Here is a 17,391-nt window from a genome sequence, read left to right as displayed (position 1 = left end):
TATGAGGGTGTGTGGCTATGAGGGGGTGTGGCTATGAGGGGGTGTGGCTATGGGGGTGTGTGGCTATGAGGGGGGTGTGGCTATGAGGCTGTGTGGCTATGAGGGGGTGTGGCTATGGGGTGTGTGTGGCTATGAGGGGGTGTGGCTATGAGGGGATGTGGCTATGAGGGGGTGTGGCTATGAGGGGGGTGTGGCTATGGGGTGTGTGGCTATGATGGGGTGTGGCTATGAGGCTGTGTGGCTATGAGGGGGTGTGGCTATGGGGGTGTGTGGCTATGGGGGTGTGTGGCTATGAGGGGATGTGGCTATGAGGGGGTGTGGCTATGGGTTGTGGCTATGGGGGTGTGTGGCTATGGGGGTGTGGCTATGGGGGGGTGTGGCTATGGGGTGTGTGGCTATGAGGGGGTGTGGCTATGGGGGTGTGTGGCCCTGAGGGTGTGTGGCTATGGGGGGGTGTGGCTATGGGGGGGTGTGGCTATGGGGGTGTGGCTATGAGGGGGTGTGGCTATGAGTGGTGTGGCTATGAGGGGGTGTGGCTATGAGGGGGTGTGGCTATGAGGGGGCGGGGCTATGAGGGGTGTGGCTATGAGGGGGCGGGGCTATGAGGGGGCGGGGCTTACCTTCGGTACACACCACTCCGGCCGCTCCTCGGGGGCAGTCGGTGCTGTCGCTGTGCTGTGGGCAGCGGCTGATGGAGAGCTCCGTCCCCGAGCACTGAACCGCACTGAGCAGCACCTCCTGTGCACTCCCGTCAGCCTCCCAGTACCACGTCTCCTACACCAGCAGCAGCGTTAGTGACCACAGCTCACACTCACACACACACTCACACACACACACTGACACACACTCACACACACACTCACACACACACACTGACACACACTCACACACACACACTGACACACTGACACACACTCACACACACACACTGACACACTCACACACACACACTGACACACTGACACACACTCACACACACACACTGACACACTCACACACACACACTCACACTCACACACTCACACTGACACACTGACACACACACTGACACACACACACACACACTCACACTGACACACACACTCACTCACACTGACACACTCACACACACACTGACACACACTCACACACACACTCACACATACTCAACACTGACACACTCACACTCGCACACACTCACACACTCACACACACACTCACACACACACACACTCACACACACACACTCACACACACACACTCACACTGACACACTCACACACACACTGACACACACTCACTCAGGCACACACACACACTCACACTGACACACACTCACACACACACTGACACACTCACACACACTCACACTGACACACACACACACTCACACACACACACACTGACACACTCACACACACACTCACACAGACACACACACACTCACACACACTGACACACACACTCACACACTGACACACACTCACACACTGACACAGACACACACACACACACTGACACACTCACACACACTCACACACACACACTCACACTGACACACTCACACACACACTCACATTGACACACACACACACACACACTCACACTGACACACTCACACACTCACACACACACACTCACTCACACACACTCACACTGACACACTCACACTCACACTCACACACACACTCACACATACTCACACTGACACACACACACTCACACACACACACTCACACACACACTCCACACACACTCACACACACACACTCACACTGACACACTCACTCACACTCACACACACTCACTCACACACACTCACACTGACACACACACACTCACTCACACTCACACACACACTCACACATACTCACACTGACACACTCACACACTCACACACACACACTCACTTACACACACTCACACTGACACACACACACACACACACTCACACATACTCACACTGACACACACACACACACACACACTCACACACACACTCACACACACACTCACTCACACACACTCACACACACTCACACACTCACACTGACACACAGTCACACACACTGACACACTCACACACACACTCACATTGACACTCACACACACTGACACACACACACACTCACACTGACACACACACACTCACTCACACTGACACACTCACTCACACTCACACTGACACACTCACACTGACACACACACACTGACACACACTCACACACACACTCACACACACACTCACACTCACACACTCACACACACACTCACACACTGACACACACACACACTGACACACACACTCATACACACTGACACACACACAGCTCACTGACACACTCACCCACACACAGCTCAGACACACACGCCCCCCCCCCCCCCCCCGCCCCGCGGCCCCCATCACCTGGACGGCGTGGTTGGCGAAGCCCAGCCCCAGTTGGCGGCAGACGACCATGGCCTCGGTCAGACCCCAGCCCTCACCGCACACCTTCCCCCAGCGGCCGGTGCCGTTCACCTCCACCAACACCTCCACCTGACCCTCAAACGGGTTCCTGCCCCCAGACAGCCGCACCTGCCCCAGGGGGTCAACACAGGGGAGACGTCACACAGCTGGGGGGGGCGGAGGCCAGGGGCAAGGGGTTGGGAGGGAAGGGGAGAGGGGCAATGGGGGAGAGACGGGGGGTGGGGGGGTGGTTGGGGTGTTAGTGAGTGGGTGGGGGGGGGAATGCGAAGAGACGATCAGAACCGTAAACCCCCCCCGGGGAGCGATGCTGATCCGGGATTCCGGGAGACGGGACGGGACTGCAGGAGGAATCCTTGGGGATGGGAGGGGGGAGTGTGGGGGGCGGCGGGGGGAGCCTGACCCTGAGCCGGGGGTGGGGGGGGGTAGACCAGAAGCGAAGAGGAAGGCCTCGTGTCGTGAACGAAAGAGGGGGGAGTGGGGGGGTGGGGGGGGGATTGAGGGAGAGAGTTCCAAAGCATTGGGACGTAAGTGGCTGAAAGCGCGGGCAGTGCTGGTGGGGAGCGCGAGGGGCGAGCAAGGGGGGAGGCAGCGGGCAGCAGAGCGGAGTGGGGTGGGGGGGACGAAAGCAGGTCAGTAAAGTAGGGGGGTGCCAGGGCGCCAAGGGGTTTGTAGACGAGCGAGAGGATCTTGACGCTGATCTGTTAAGCCCTCCCGAGACGCTGCCCTGTGTGGAGGAGGCTGTGTTGTTGGTGTTGTTGATCTCCCTCTTGCCCCCCCCCCCCCCCCACACTGACCTTGCTCTGGAAGCCCATGTGGGGGGTGTTGCAGCGCACGGCAGCGTCCTCGCGGTGACGGCAGGCCGGGCCGCTCTCCTGGAAGCTGCAGTCCGTGACCGACCTCTCAAACCCACTGCAGCTCACCTCGTTCATGTGGATGGGACCCACACCTGGAACCACATAACACAGTCACCAGAGTCACGTCCTTCCGACGTGTCGTGTTGTGCTGCATTGGATCTCACACTCTCCGCTCCCCGCGTCTCACCCACAGCCGTCACATTCTCTTCCTCTCAAGAAAATGTCCAATTCCCTGTTGAAAGCTACGATCGAATCTGCTTCCACCGACCCCTTTCAGGCAGTGCATTCCAGACCGCAACCGCTCTCTGGATAAAATAACTTCTCTTCCATCTCCCTTCTGGTTTGTTGTCAATCATAATAATAATGACGATATAATAATAATCCTTGCCGGATAAGGCACCTAATCACATCGTTGAGACATCCATCTCAAAAGAGCCTCACATAATATACTGTAAAGTTAATTGACTGTATTTTATTTAAATGCTACACACATTGGGTAATAAGAGACGCCTGAACTCAATTTACTTTTACAGCAGAGTTGCTATATAGGATTTATATAAGTTAATTATTTATATCAGTTAATCAGCTAACAGTAATATAACACTGTATATTTTACACCATGCTTTGCTGTAACTCTGAATTTTGCATAGCCATCTACATAATTATTTCACATTGTTTTGTTGTCAAGGAATAATTTACTAAAATCCATTTCTCTAATAAATCCCTCTCTGCTGTTGTTGGTGTGAGAGGACCCGGGTTTGATTCCCAGTCAGGGCCAAACCTTAGGCAAGTCTCCTTACTCCGCTCACCTTGTTTATCTAGCAGTAAGTAGGAACCTGGTTGTTAGTCGATTGACAGTAATTCCTCCCAAAGATGTATTAATAAATAATAATAATTTGGTCACTCAACCATGACTGTTTGTGGGACGCTGCTGTGCACAATTGGCTGCCTCGTTTCGCCCAAAAATACAGTCACGACACTTTACAGTATATTCTGTGGAGCACTTTGAGACGTCTCGAAGACGTGATAAGGCGCTGTATCAAATGCAAGGATTACACTACTATTTCTCGTCGGTTGGCCTGTGCCTCGGTGCGCGTTTCCCCGACCGGCCCATTTACCAGAGAATGGAAGAGAAAACAGGCACATTCCTGTGAATGAAAGGCTTTACGGATGAAAGGAGAGGTCTGTGGTTTGTGGGAACAGCTGAACAGTTTAGTGAGCACGAGGCCAGCTGTGTGACTGATGTTTGCTCAAACACCGCTCGGGACATGTCCCATCCCACAGGCCCTGCTCATCTCTGACCTGCAGCTTCACGGTCGGTAGCGATTGATCATCAGTTTTCCCCAGACATTTAATAAACATTCACACAAACTCTACTCAACCATTAAACCTGTACAGTGTAGGTGGATGTGATTAGGCCCACATGGGCGCTCTCTCCTCTTCCCCACCTCCCCCACCTCCACATACATGAACTCTCTAACCCCATTCCCCGCTCTCTCCCCATCGTGTCTGTGCCGGTGCTCGCTCCCCAAATTTGCCTCCACATTCACCCAATTACACAGTGACTGCATCTTACACGGTAAGGCAGTGAGGCAGTGGGGAGGGGGCAAATAGCACCTGAGGAACCGCACCCCAGAGACCAGCGGGGGGGGAGGGGGGGGAGAAATTAGAAAAGATAAAACCAAATTTATAAATAAAATATAGATCCTGGTGAATGTCCCAAGACTGCCCTTCATCACCCCCATGCCCTGTGCCCTCTACCCTGTGCCCTCTACCCTGTGCCCTCTACCCTGTGCCCTCTACCCTGTGCCCTCTACCCTGTGCCCTCTACCCTGTGCCCTCTACCCTGTGCCTTCTGCTCTCTGCCCTTTGCCCTCCGCCTAGCTGCCGCAGTGTATGTGAGAGCGAGTGTCACTGACCTTGCCCGAGCCGAGCTCCGGTTAGAGCCTCTCTGGCTGTGCCGTACCCTAGCTCCCGGCACACCACACTGGCCGACACCAGGTTCCACTGGTCGTCACACACCGTGCCCCACTTGCCGTTTTTCAGCACCTCCACACGTCCCTCTCCCACCTGCGCCCCACTCTTCAACCGCACCAGAGCTTGCTGTAACAGGGGAGAGACTGAGTCACGGGGGCTCGACCTGCCGCACACGGCACCACCACCAACAACAACAGCTCACACTCTCAGTAGCCAGCACTGTAAAGCCGGCATTAACCTGATCTGTATAAATCGTACAGTCGATTAAATCGTACATCTGCCCGGGTCCCGCTTTGGAGTTTATATTCTACGCACGTTTGATATAACCCATTCTTTGCATCAATCATATTAAATGTAGGGTCATAACTGATGTGATTTAGGTGAGGTTTAAAGTAATAATCCACAGAAAAGGGGACAGAGCGAGGAATGAAAAGGCGTTAAGAGTAGAGAGCTTCAGTGGGCGAGCGAGCCCCAGCACAGACACGATGGGGAGAGCGAGAGAGAGAGCAGGGAATGGGGTTAGAGTAGAGAGCTCGAGTGGGGGAGCGAGCCCCAGCACAGACACGATGGGGGGAGAGAGAGGGAGTGTGGTGGGGGGATCAGTCGTGGCTTACCTCAGCACGGTAAGCTTTCTTGAAGCGGGTGTTGCTGGGCTGGGTGAACTCGGGGCCGGGCACACAGCTGACGATGGCGTGCATGCTGTGTTGGCAAGGATGGGTCTTTTTCCCCGCGGAGAGCTGGAGTTTACAGTGTGAGAGATGTGGCTCATTTCCCTGACACTGCACCTTGTGCACCCAGAAACTCTTCTTCCTGCTCGCGGAGTACAGCCTGGTCACAGACAAACAGCAAGAGAGAGGGTCCTCAGGGTTAAACACGGAGCTGCTCCACACAGGGTTATAATTATAATAATATTGATAATAATCCTTACATTTAATATACAACAACACTCTGCTTAAATATAGCACCCTTCAAGTTCAGTAGCGACCCAAAGCGCTTCACAGTGGCAGAGTCTGACCCTGAGCCGATAAGGATATAACGCATTACCACGATGTCGAGACGCCTCAAAGCTTCATAGAATACACTGTAAAGTGAATTGACTGTGTACTTTGTGGGCGGAACTCAGCAGCCAATTGCGCACAGCGGCGTCCCACAAACAGTCGTGGAGTGAAATGACCACAATATTATTTTATTTTACCACAAGAACGAGATCTGCCATTCGACCAACAGCCAAGTTCCTTCCTATTGCTGGGTAAACAGAAATTTTCCTAAGGTTTCGCTCTGCCCGGCAATCAAACCCGAGTCCTCTCACTTGCGAGGCGAGCGCTCTAACCATTACACACACGGACTTCACACCAAAACGCTACAGGACTCCACAACCTGCTCCACAGTGGGTTAAACGCTGGTCTGCTCCAGGCGGCCCTGGATTTACTCAGTTTAAGCTGTGATTCAGGATGTGCAAGGATTTGGTGAGCTCTCAAACCAGCCTGAACTCCACCGCTCTTCCTTGTAAAAAGTCAGGAGCTGTTTCCCACAGCTTTAAGAGGTGTTAATCTGGAACTCTCTCCCTCCCCCAAAAGGCTGTGGATGTTTGATCCGTTCACGTTGTCTAGACGCAGGTAGATAGATTGTTAAATCAGATTATCAAGGGTATGGGACAAGTGGGGGGTAATTGGAGTTGAGGTACAGATCAGCCATGATCTTGTAGAATGGCGGAACAGGCTCGAGGGGCTGAATGACCTCCTCCTGATCCTATGTTTCCGGCAGTGTAAACAATTTGCCAAACTGCTGACACTTTGAAATGATGATTAAATCTAGATCCGGGTGGAATTTCACCAACGACAACAACAACAACATCTTGCATATATAGGTATAATGTCCCTCATACAGAACGCTGTACAAAAATTCACAACAATGTCTGCCTTTTCCATTTCTTTGCCTTTGGGCCAAAGATTTAGGGTGAATATTGGAGGCGCAGTGGGGAACAGTGCATTCAGACTTAATCAGTTCACAAATCATTTTTTCAGTTAAAGTAATTGCTCTGTTAAGCAGAGTCTGACTGTAAACGATAGTCAGGCAATAAACATCCCCCTCTCTCCCGCTCCAGATGTTTAGTATTTGAGGCTCTGATGATGGAAACCTTGTGTTATTACACGTCGCCATCCCCCCCACCCCAGGCTAAGAAAGGCTTTCTGTTGTCCAAACTCTTCAATGTATTGAACAGACTCGCTGTGAGGAGGTCACTGAGATAGCCACCACCCACCCGAAATTCCACCTAGTGTTAGCCTGCAAGACCACTTTGCCTTAATAATCCAATACAAAATGACATCTGTATCTCTCCTTTCACATCAGCAGGACGTCCCAAGGCGCTGGACAGTCAGGGATTTGGACCCAAGCTGTGAGTTTAGGATAAGGGAGGGAAGAGGGCAGGGAGGGTGGGGGGAGAAGGGTGGTCGAAGAGGATGGTCTTGAGACATGCCTTGAAGGAGGTGAGGGAGGGAGCGAGGCGAAGGGAATGTGGGATGGAGTTCCACAAGGTGGGAGTAGAGATGCTAAAGGCCCAACCGCCGATAGGGACATAGCGAGGGGCGTGGAGGCTGTTGAGCGGAAGGAGCGGACAGGTTGATATGGGGTCAGCAGGTCACAGAGGTAGGAGGACCAAGGCCTTGGAGAACCTTAAAGGTGAGGAAGAGGATTTTATCTTCCATCCTCTGGGGGATAACAATAATCCTTGCATTTGAATATACTGTAAGATGAACTGAACCCAGGTCCTCTCTCTTACGAGGCGAACTCGCTAACCAATATGCCATAGGACTCCTTAAGACTGAAGCTCACACAGTGCAAAATTTCTCAATTAGTCATATTTTGTAGCCTTTTTTTATTTCTAAGACCTGTGCCTCACCCTCTCTGGAATTCAGTGAGCAGACCGCAATTGGAATACTTAAGACACTGGAAAGAGAGGGGGCAGCTACCTGGTCTTGGGGTCCTGAGTCTTCTGGTCCCAGTGTTTCCTGCAATAAATAAATGGTAAAAGATTATTAACAATAATTAATAATAATAATACATGCATTTGGTGTAGCAGCACCTGTCACTTTGGGAGGACGGCCCAAAGCGCTTAAGAATATAAGATCATAAGAATTTGCTGGCGAAGGGACTTCAGTTATCAGGAGAGGTAGAGAAGCCGGGATTATTCTCCTTGGAGCAGAGAAGGTTAAGAGGAGACTTGATAGACGATTTCAAAATGATGAGGGGGTTCGATAGGGTGAACAGGAGAAACTATTCCCACTGGCGGGAGGGTCGGTAACCCGAGGACACCGAGTTAAAACAGTTGTTAAATAAAACAGAGGGGAGGTGAGGAGAAATGTTTTCACACAGCGAGTTGTTGGGATCTGGAATGCATTGCCTGAAAGGCCGGTGGAAGCCGATTCCATAATAACTTTTAGGGCGGGGGAAGTGGGGTTGATCAGGGCTATGGGGAGAGAGCGGGGGAGTGGGGTTGATCAGGGCTACGGGGAGAGAGCGGGGGAGTGGGGTTGATCAGGGCTATGGGGGAGAGCGGGGGAGTGGGGTTGATCAGGGCTATGGGGGGAGAGCGGGGGAGTGGGGTTGATCAGGGCTATGGGGGGAGAGCGGGGGAGTGGGGTTGATCAGGGCTATGGGGAGAGAGCGGGGGAGTGGGGTTGATCAGGGCTATGGGGAGAGAGCGGGGGAGTGGGGTTGATTGGGGCTATGGGGAGAGAGCGGGAGTGGAGTTGATCAGGGCTATGGGGAGAGCGCGGGGGAGTGGGATTGATCAGGGCTACGGGGAGAGAGAGAGCGGGGGAGTGGGGTTGATCAGGGCTATGGGGAGAGCGGGGGAGTGGGGTTGATTTGGAAGCTCTTTTCAAAGTGCGGCACAGACACGATGGGCTGAATGGCCTCCTTCTGTGCTGTATAATTCTATGATTCTATGACCAAGGTCCATCTAGTTCGCCTTCCACCATCCTTGCAGTCGCTTGACATGTTGTGTCCCAAACTATATATTGTATCCCCACAAATTATTTTCTGTATATACTGTGAAGTGAAAGGATATTTTTATATTGCAAAATGCGTCAGCCAACTGCGCACAACAGCGGTCAACACACAGCCGTGCAGTGAGTGACCAATTTTATTTGGGGGATTGTTGGCCTGGACACCGGGAGAGAGAAACTAACTTCTCTTTCTGAATAGCTCCACGGGTTGTTTAACATCCACCTGAACAGGCAGACAGGACCTCAGTTTAACGCAATCTCCTTGCCCCCTCCTACACCTCTGACACCTTATCAACCTGTCCGCTCCCTCCATTCAGCGGGCTCCGGCCCGCTCCGTGCCCCCAGCCCGACCCACCTCACTAACGGCGGTCAGGCCTTCAGCCTCTCTGCCCACACCCTCTGGAACCCAATCCCACATTCCCTTCGCCTCCGTCAAGGCATGACTCAAAACCCTTCTCTTCAGCCGTGCCTCCTACCTGCTCTGCCCACCCCCCCTCCCTGATCCTCCCCTCCCCTCCCCGCTCGGGTCATAACCCCTGACCGTTCAGCGTCTTGGGACGTCCTTCCAATGTGAAACGCACTTTACCAATGTCATATTGTATTGTATTGTCCTCTCTCTGTTCTCCCCATCAGTCACATCACAGCTGGAGAGCATTTTCTAGGAATCCGTCAACGTTCCTGGACTGGATTTGTTGTTCAGAGAAACAAATGGGCCAACAGTCGGTGGGTGTGTGTGTGGATCAAATCAAATAAAATTGCTCACTCCTTGGCTGTTGTGGTACATTTTGCGGTACGTTACCCCCACGAAACCCAAGTCACTACACTTTACAATATATCCTGTGAAGCACTTTTATGACATCCTCCGGGGTGTATTAAATGCAAAGGTTCTTGTTGTGATTTAGAATTATTACTGAGAACGTAAGTGACTGATTGAAAACAAGATCCCCAAGAATCCAGAGAGAAATGTTGAACGGCCACAGATGTAGAGAGGGGGGAGGGGGAGATGGTAAAGATATCCAGGTCTTATGTGGAATCCAGATCGGTGCTCAACTCTTGAAGTGGATTTTCAAAAGAATGTCCTCATCAAATCATTGCCATGTGTGGGCTGTTCCCTCGCCAGGCTCCCAGTGGGTCGAGAGCGAGAGAGAGAGAGCAGGGAGTGTCTCTCTGTTGGGTTCCTGGCCAAACATCCCCCAGGTTACACACCCGCTCCTGGTTGAGGAGACACCGTCTTTTTTTAAGAACCGAAGAATACATTAATATTCATAATAATCAATGAATTTCAGATAGTGCCTTATCACATCGTTGAGACGTCTCAAAGTGCTTCCACAGATTATACCACAAAGTGAAGTGACTGTGCATTTTGTGGGTGAAACTCAGCAGCCAGTTAGTCGCACACCGCCATGCAGTGAGTGACCAATTTTATTTGAGGTATTGTTTACCAGGACTCCGGGAGAGAGAGAAACTCTTCTCTTTTCAAATAGCGCCTCAGGATCTTTAACATCCACCTGAACGGGCAGACGTTCTTGGTTTAACGTCTCATCTGAAGGATAGGCTATAATGTTCAGTTTGGATCCTGAAGGACCCGAGTTGTGGGATTTTCGGTGTGTGAGGGCTCAGGAACGTGCAGAACAGAGTTTAAATATTTTAATTCTTGTTTACGATGTTTGAGCCGTGAGGTAATGGGATTCCTTCACGATCAAAGTGACCACAGAGCAACCTTTTACTAAACTCTTAACCCCATTCCCTGCTCTCTCTCTCTCCCCATCATGTCTGTGCTGGGGTTCGCTCCCCCACTGGAGCTCTCTACTCTAACCCTGTTCTCTTTTTCCTCTGTTATTTTCATCAAACATTGATGCCCTTGTGGTTGCTGGATTTAACAAGTCTGCGGATGGCGTGGGGGCTGTATGTTCTGGTCTCAGGCACTTTGATGCAAATGTTCAGTCCAAATATTTGCTCAGACTGACTGAAAACTGGAAACAAAACTAAACTCGACTCACACTGCGGCTCCACCACAGACCAACCAAATAAACATCTCGAGATTCATAGATTTTCATAGAATGTTACGGCACAGAAGGAGGCCATTCGGCCCATCGATGGTTTAGGAAGCTGACAGCTCATTCCCGGGCTGTACCCCGACCCCCACCAACGCCCTGCCCCGCTTCGTCTCCTCCCCCCGCCCATCCTCACCACCATCCTCCCCAACCTCTCTCTCATTCGTTCTCTTTCTCTGACTTAGTCTCTCTCATTCTCTCTCTCTCTCTCTCACTCCCATTCTCTCTCTCTCTCTCGTTCTCTCTCTCTCTCTCTCGTTCTTTCTCTCGTTCTCTCTCACACTCTCATTCTCACTCTCTCTCACTCTCACTCTCTCTCCCTCTCATTCTCTCTCCCTCTCATTCTCTCTCCCTCTCATTCTCACTCTAGCCCTCTCATCCTCTCTCACTTACTTGTATACCTTGGTGTTGACAGGGAGCTCTGCAGGGAAGCCCAACATGCCACACACTACACGGCTGTTATTCAGGTTCCAGCCGACATCACAGACCTGCCGCCAGCGTCCGCGCAGCCTCACCTCCACGATGCCCTCGGTCAGGGGGGTGCGTCTGCGGGCGGAGGCCAGGACCGCGCGGATACGCACCCCATCCACCGGGTTCCTACCCTGGGGAAAGAGAGAGAGAGAGATAAGCATCCTGTCGGAGATCCCTCCCCCCTCGAAAAAATTTGGTCACTCAATCCACGACTGTTTGTGGGACTCTGCTGTGCGCAATTGGCTGCTGCGTTTCACCCACAAAATACACAGTTACTACACTTTACACTATATCTCAATGACATAAGGTGCTACATCAAATGCAAGGATTATTATTAATATAGCGCCTGCCCACTAAGCCAGGCCGATGCACAAATAATAATTATCATTATTAATAATGGTGCTATAATCAATGGAATTATTATTGATAATTATTATCAATAATAATCATGATATAATAATAATTCTATTTGTTATATTATTGTGTCAATGTAAACTGCTCCATACTGAGCCACTGGTTCGTTCCTATACAAAACACAGTCACTACACTTCCCAGTACTTACCGCAACACGCTTTGAGACGGCCTCATGATGTGAAACATGTGCCTCCCGATGTGAAAGGCGCTGTACTATTGTATTGTATAAGCAGCACAATTCCTATTATGATTATTATTATTAATAATAGTTTGGAAGCCGTTTGCGTTTTAGAAACGACAGGAAAAAAAATGACATCCTCCAGCGTGTAGGGGACACAAATCCCTGAGCCAGACTCCGAGCCGACACTGAGCCTGAGACGGGGAGCAATCTGAGAGCTCTGGTGTTGTCCGTCCGTCTGTCTCCTCCGCACCCCACTCCCCCCACCCAAAAAAAACTGAGTCAAAGAGGGAAAGAGAATGAATGTGAATTTCCGCTGGATCAAGCATCCTGTCTGTTTGACCTTTGCTGAAGGTTGCTGAGGAATGTGAGCGAGGGCTTCAGTCTGAGCTGATCTTTCCGCTCTCTGCTCCCAGTGTCTAGACAGTTCTCATGCCTTTCCCAGCTCACAGACGAGCATTCCTCTCTCCCTGGTCACCAGGAATGAAGGCAGCTTCTATGCTGCAAACTATTTCCGATCCGACTTCAAGACATTCCCATGTCTCCCTCTTTTTTTCTCTCTCTCTCTCTCATTCAATTGGGAAATACATCCTTTCCCGTCTCTCCATTCCCACTCCCCCCACCCCCCGCATCAACCCTCAACCCCCGCGGGAACATCACTAACTTAGCAAACATTTAACTCCGACTTAAAATTGCCGGTGAAATTCCCTGACAACCATCACTTAAACACGTCATTACCCCGTTCCCACTGACAACAACGCAGGACGTTTACACGGAGCCTTTCATGTCAGGAGGACGTCCCAAGGCACTGGACAGTCAGGGATTTGGACCCGAGCGGGGGGTCGGGATCAGGAGGAGGTGGAGGACAGGGACTGTGGGGGTACGAGGGTGACCAAAGGTGCGGTCGAAGAGGAAGGTCTTGAGATGAGTCTTGAAGGAGGCGAGGGAGGGGGTGAAACGAAGAGACATCTGAGATAGTACACACACCCCCACCCCACCACCCGGTCTCCGCAGTAATCAGCGGTTACTAAAGGGACCAGAATGCCCACTTTAACGCGTTGCCAATTTTGTGCTTTCCCCAGAATTCCTCATCCCCGACTGGATGACAAATCTTTCAAAATAAGCGTGTTTTACCAATATTATGAATAATTATCACGAATAACAACAATACAATTGATAGTATTTATATTATTAAGAATATACAAGCAAATGTATGTTATTATTATTTTTATTGTTAATGATGATATAATAATAATCCGTGCATTTGATATAGCGCCTTATATCCTATCTTTGAGATGTCTCAAAGCGCTTCACAGAATATAAAGGGGAGTGACTGTGTATTTTGTGAGCGCTATCACGGATAGGATTATTATTGTATTATTAATATTACGATAATAATTAGCCAATTAATTATATTATTAGATAATAATATTTCTATACTATATTTTAATTATACACGGTACTTACATACTTAGATATAATAAGTTGTATATTATATAATAAGTACATGAAGTTATAGTATAATTTAATACTAATAATCCTTGCATTTGATACAGTGCCTTTCATATCAGAAGACGTCTCACAGGGGTGAAGTGTAGTGACTGTGCGTGGCTGTGGGCTGTCTCTCACCTCCAGGTCCGCGGGCTTGAAATCTCCCACACGCTCAAACCCGGTCAGTTTCTTCTCCGAGCAAACAACGCCCACGTCCTCTGAGTGTTTGCAGTCGCTCACGCCCCACCCGTTAGACCCACACGCTTCAATCGATGTCTCCTCTCCACTGCACTTGACGTTGTCCAGCCAGATAGGCCCTATGTTGGGGGGGGGGGAATGGGGCACACGCATGTGGTCAGTGTCGCTAGGGTCAGAGGTCAGGATAGCCACAACTGCCCATCTCCAACCGTCTCCCCAACACGTGACACCTCCCCCTCCCCAACACGCGTCACCTCACCCTCCCCAATACGCGTTACCTCCCCCTCCCCAATACGCGTCACCTCCCCCTCCCAAACATGTGACACCTCCCCCTCCCAAACACGTGACACCTCCCCCTCCGCAACACGTGCCCTCTCCCCCTCTCCCAGCCTCACCTTCTCCTTGGCCGTATTTGGCGCTGTGAGCCCAGGTCAGAGCGCCCTCGTAGCCCAGTTGCCGGCAGACCACGGCAGCGGCCTGGACGCTGAAGTCGTCGTCACACACAGTGCCCCACTGGCCACTGTAGAACACCTCCAGACGGCCCTCGTGGTGACTCCTCTTCTCCCCCGCCAGCCGCACCCCCACCACGGCCCCCGCCCCAGCCCCCGCCCCAGCCCCAGCCCCAGGCTGCTGCCCCGAGGCCCTCCTGGCACTGCAGGGGTTAAACACGCTGCCACACAGAAGCAGCGCCAGGCAGAGCGGGAACCGGCTCGTCCACTCCATCACTCGCTCTCTCTTGCTCTCTCTCTCTCGCTCTCCACCTCACAGCCTCCTAACCTGAAGCCACAAAAACACAGACAAACCAACATAAATATAACAATAATAATCCTGGCATTTGACGCGGCGCCTGATCACATCGTCGAGACGTCTTAAAGCGCTTCACAGGACATACTGTAAAGTGCAGTGACTGTGAATTTTGTGGGCGCACCAACAGTGGTGGATTGAGTGACCCAATTATTATTATTTTTTCTGGAGGGATTATTACCCCCGTAAAGCAATCCGCCAATCGACTAGCAACTGAGTTCTTACTTACTGCTGAGTAAACAGAGGCTCGGGGAGCAGGGAAACTCGCCTAAGGTTTCGCGGCTCAACCCCATCGGGAATCGAACCCGGGTCCTCCAGTGGGGGAGCGAGCCCCAGTACAGACACGATAGGGAGAGAGAGAGAACAGGGAATGGGGTTAGAATAGAGAGCTCCAGTGGGGAAGCGAAGCCCAGCACAGACACGATGGGGAGAGAGGGAGAATAGGGAATGGGGTTAGAGTAGAGAGCTCCAGTGGGAGAGAGAGCCCCGGCACAGACACGATGGGGAGGGTATGGGGTTAGAGTAGAGAGCTCCAGTGGGGGAGAGAGCCCCGCACAGACACGATGGGGAGGGTATGGGGTTAGAGTAGAGAGCTCCAGTGGGGGAGAGAGCCCCGGCACAGACACGATGGGGAGGGTATGGGGTTAGAGTAGAGAGCTCCAGTGGGGGAGAGAGCCCCGGCACAGACACGATGGGGAGGGTATGGGGTTAGAGTAGAGAGCTCCAGTGGGGGAGAGAGCCCCGGCATAGACACCATGGGGAGGGTATGGGGTTAGAGTAGAGAGCTCCAGTGGGGATGACTTAAACCGCTAGAATTTTTATAACAAAATTAAAAATCTTTTGACGATCGAGGGTTTGTTGAACTTTGGACTAAAATGGAAATTTGCGACATTCCACAAATACCACATGGAATCAGTTACGAAACGTCGCAAATTAGCCCCAAGGCAAGTAAAGTCATAGCTGCACTGATGTCTGCTGGGAGGGGGAGGGGGTGGGCGGGGGTGGAGAACGAGGAGGGGGCGGTGGGGTATTTACTGACCAGATGGTCAATGTAACCAGATAACGCCTCACACGGACACACATAGCCATTCCCACCCACACTGCACAGAGTCAGCAACTCACCACTTAACGGGTCAGTGTTTGCTTCACCTCTTAGCTATTCAAGGGCAGGTCTCAGTACGTGCAGTCACTCACACTCACACACATCATACATACACGCACGTACACGCACAGATATACACACACACATGCACACACATACCCAGATATATCCACACAGAGATATATCCACACACACAGATATACACACACATACTCACAAATACACAGACATACACAGATACACACACACAGATATAATACTAAGAATGCTTGATACATTTGATACAGCTCCCGATCACATCATTGAGACGTCTCAAAGCGCTTCACAGAAAATATTAGTGACTGTATATTTTGTGGACAAAACGCGGCAGCCAATTGCGCACAGCCGTGTCACCCAAACAACCGTGGAGCGAGTGACCCATTTTATTAGGGGAATTGTCAGCCAGGACACCAGGAGAGAGACAAACTCCCTTCTGCTTTCCAACAGTGCTGAGGGGACCTTTAACGTTCACCTGAACAGGGCCCGGACAGGGAGTGAGGTTTAACATCTCATCCAAAGGATGGCATCTCTGACAGTGCGCGTTCCCCCTAACCCCCAGCGCTGCGCTGGAGGGTCAGCCTGGGCTACGCCTGGGGAGGGGCGGGGGACAAACCCTCGGTCACCTCCGGAGCAGCGGCTGGGAGCGCTCGGGGACCGGTTTGTCAATCGTGACTCCTGTTCCGTGCGTCAAACCCTCCCACGGACGCGTGGCCCCTTTAAGGTTGTATCTGGCGCAAAGACGGGAATTCGAGGGATTTTTCCTGGAGTGCGGAGACAGGGTTGGGGAACGCTGGCTCCAGCCCAGCCCCCTCCGCCTGTCATCAGCAGCGTCTGGGGAGCCCGAGCAACCGCTCCTGTTTAATCTGACAACAGCCATGAGCCGTGAGCTCCTGCAGTGTTAACCCATCGGTGGCTGCGACTCACTCCCCCACTCTGTGAGCTCACCCCCCACCCCCAGATGTACTCGCTCACTCACACGCTCGCTCGCTCACACACAACAGCTTGTGTTTATGTTGCGCCCTCACGCAGGGTAGCATCTCAGAGCGCTTGACCCCCCCCCCCCCCCGCGCCCCAATCTCAAGAACTTTCCAGACGGACATCGTTCCCAAAAGCTCCTCCCGTCCCTCGCTCGCCTCACTCACATTTTTCTCTCGTCTCATCTTTTCCAGAGAGAGTGTGTGTGAGACAGAGAGCGAGAGAGAGAGAGAGAGATGGTGAGAGTGTGACAGAGAGACAGAGACAGACAGAGATAAACAACACACAGAACGGAAGACAAAGTTTCTCACACTGTGAGAGTGACAGAGAGAAACTAGGGAGCAACAAAGAGTGGGGGGCGGGGGGGGTGGGAGAGAGAGG

The 17,391-nt window shown here is 51.7% G+C and overlaps 1 protein-coding gene across 1 annotated transcript; it reads right to left on the bottom strand.

Moving 5' to 3' along the window:
* Nucleotides 1-552: 552 nt before the first annotated feature.
* On the bottom strand, nucleotides 553-14,702 carry loxl4 (lysyl oxidase-like 4; the record flags this gene model as incomplete). The annotated part of the gene is made up of 9 exons (XM_042336789.1): nucleotides 553-774; nucleotides 2,387-2,554; nucleotides 3,241-3,392; nucleotides 5,220-5,403; nucleotides 5,892-6,105; nucleotides 8,247-8,285; nucleotides 11,732-11,940; nucleotides 14,031-14,209; nucleotides 14,486-14,702. Coding segments are annotated over 9 exons (1,584 nt in total), but the record flags the coding sequence as incomplete, so codon positions are not given.
* Nucleotides 14,703-17,391: the final 2,689 nt, after the last annotated feature.

This window comes from Callorhinchus milii, unplaced genomic scaffold (genome assembly GCF_018977255.1).
Source record: "Callorhinchus milii isolate IMCB2004 unplaced genomic scaffold, IMCB_Cmil_1.0 Scaffold7, whole genome shotgun sequence".
Taxonomy (NCBI): Eukaryota; Metazoa; Chordata; class Chondrichthyes; order Chimaeriformes; family Callorhinchidae; genus Callorhinchus; species Callorhinchus milii.
The sequence above is the reverse complement of the archived record's forward strand: the minus strand, read 5'-3'. Positions and strand labels throughout refer to the sequence as shown.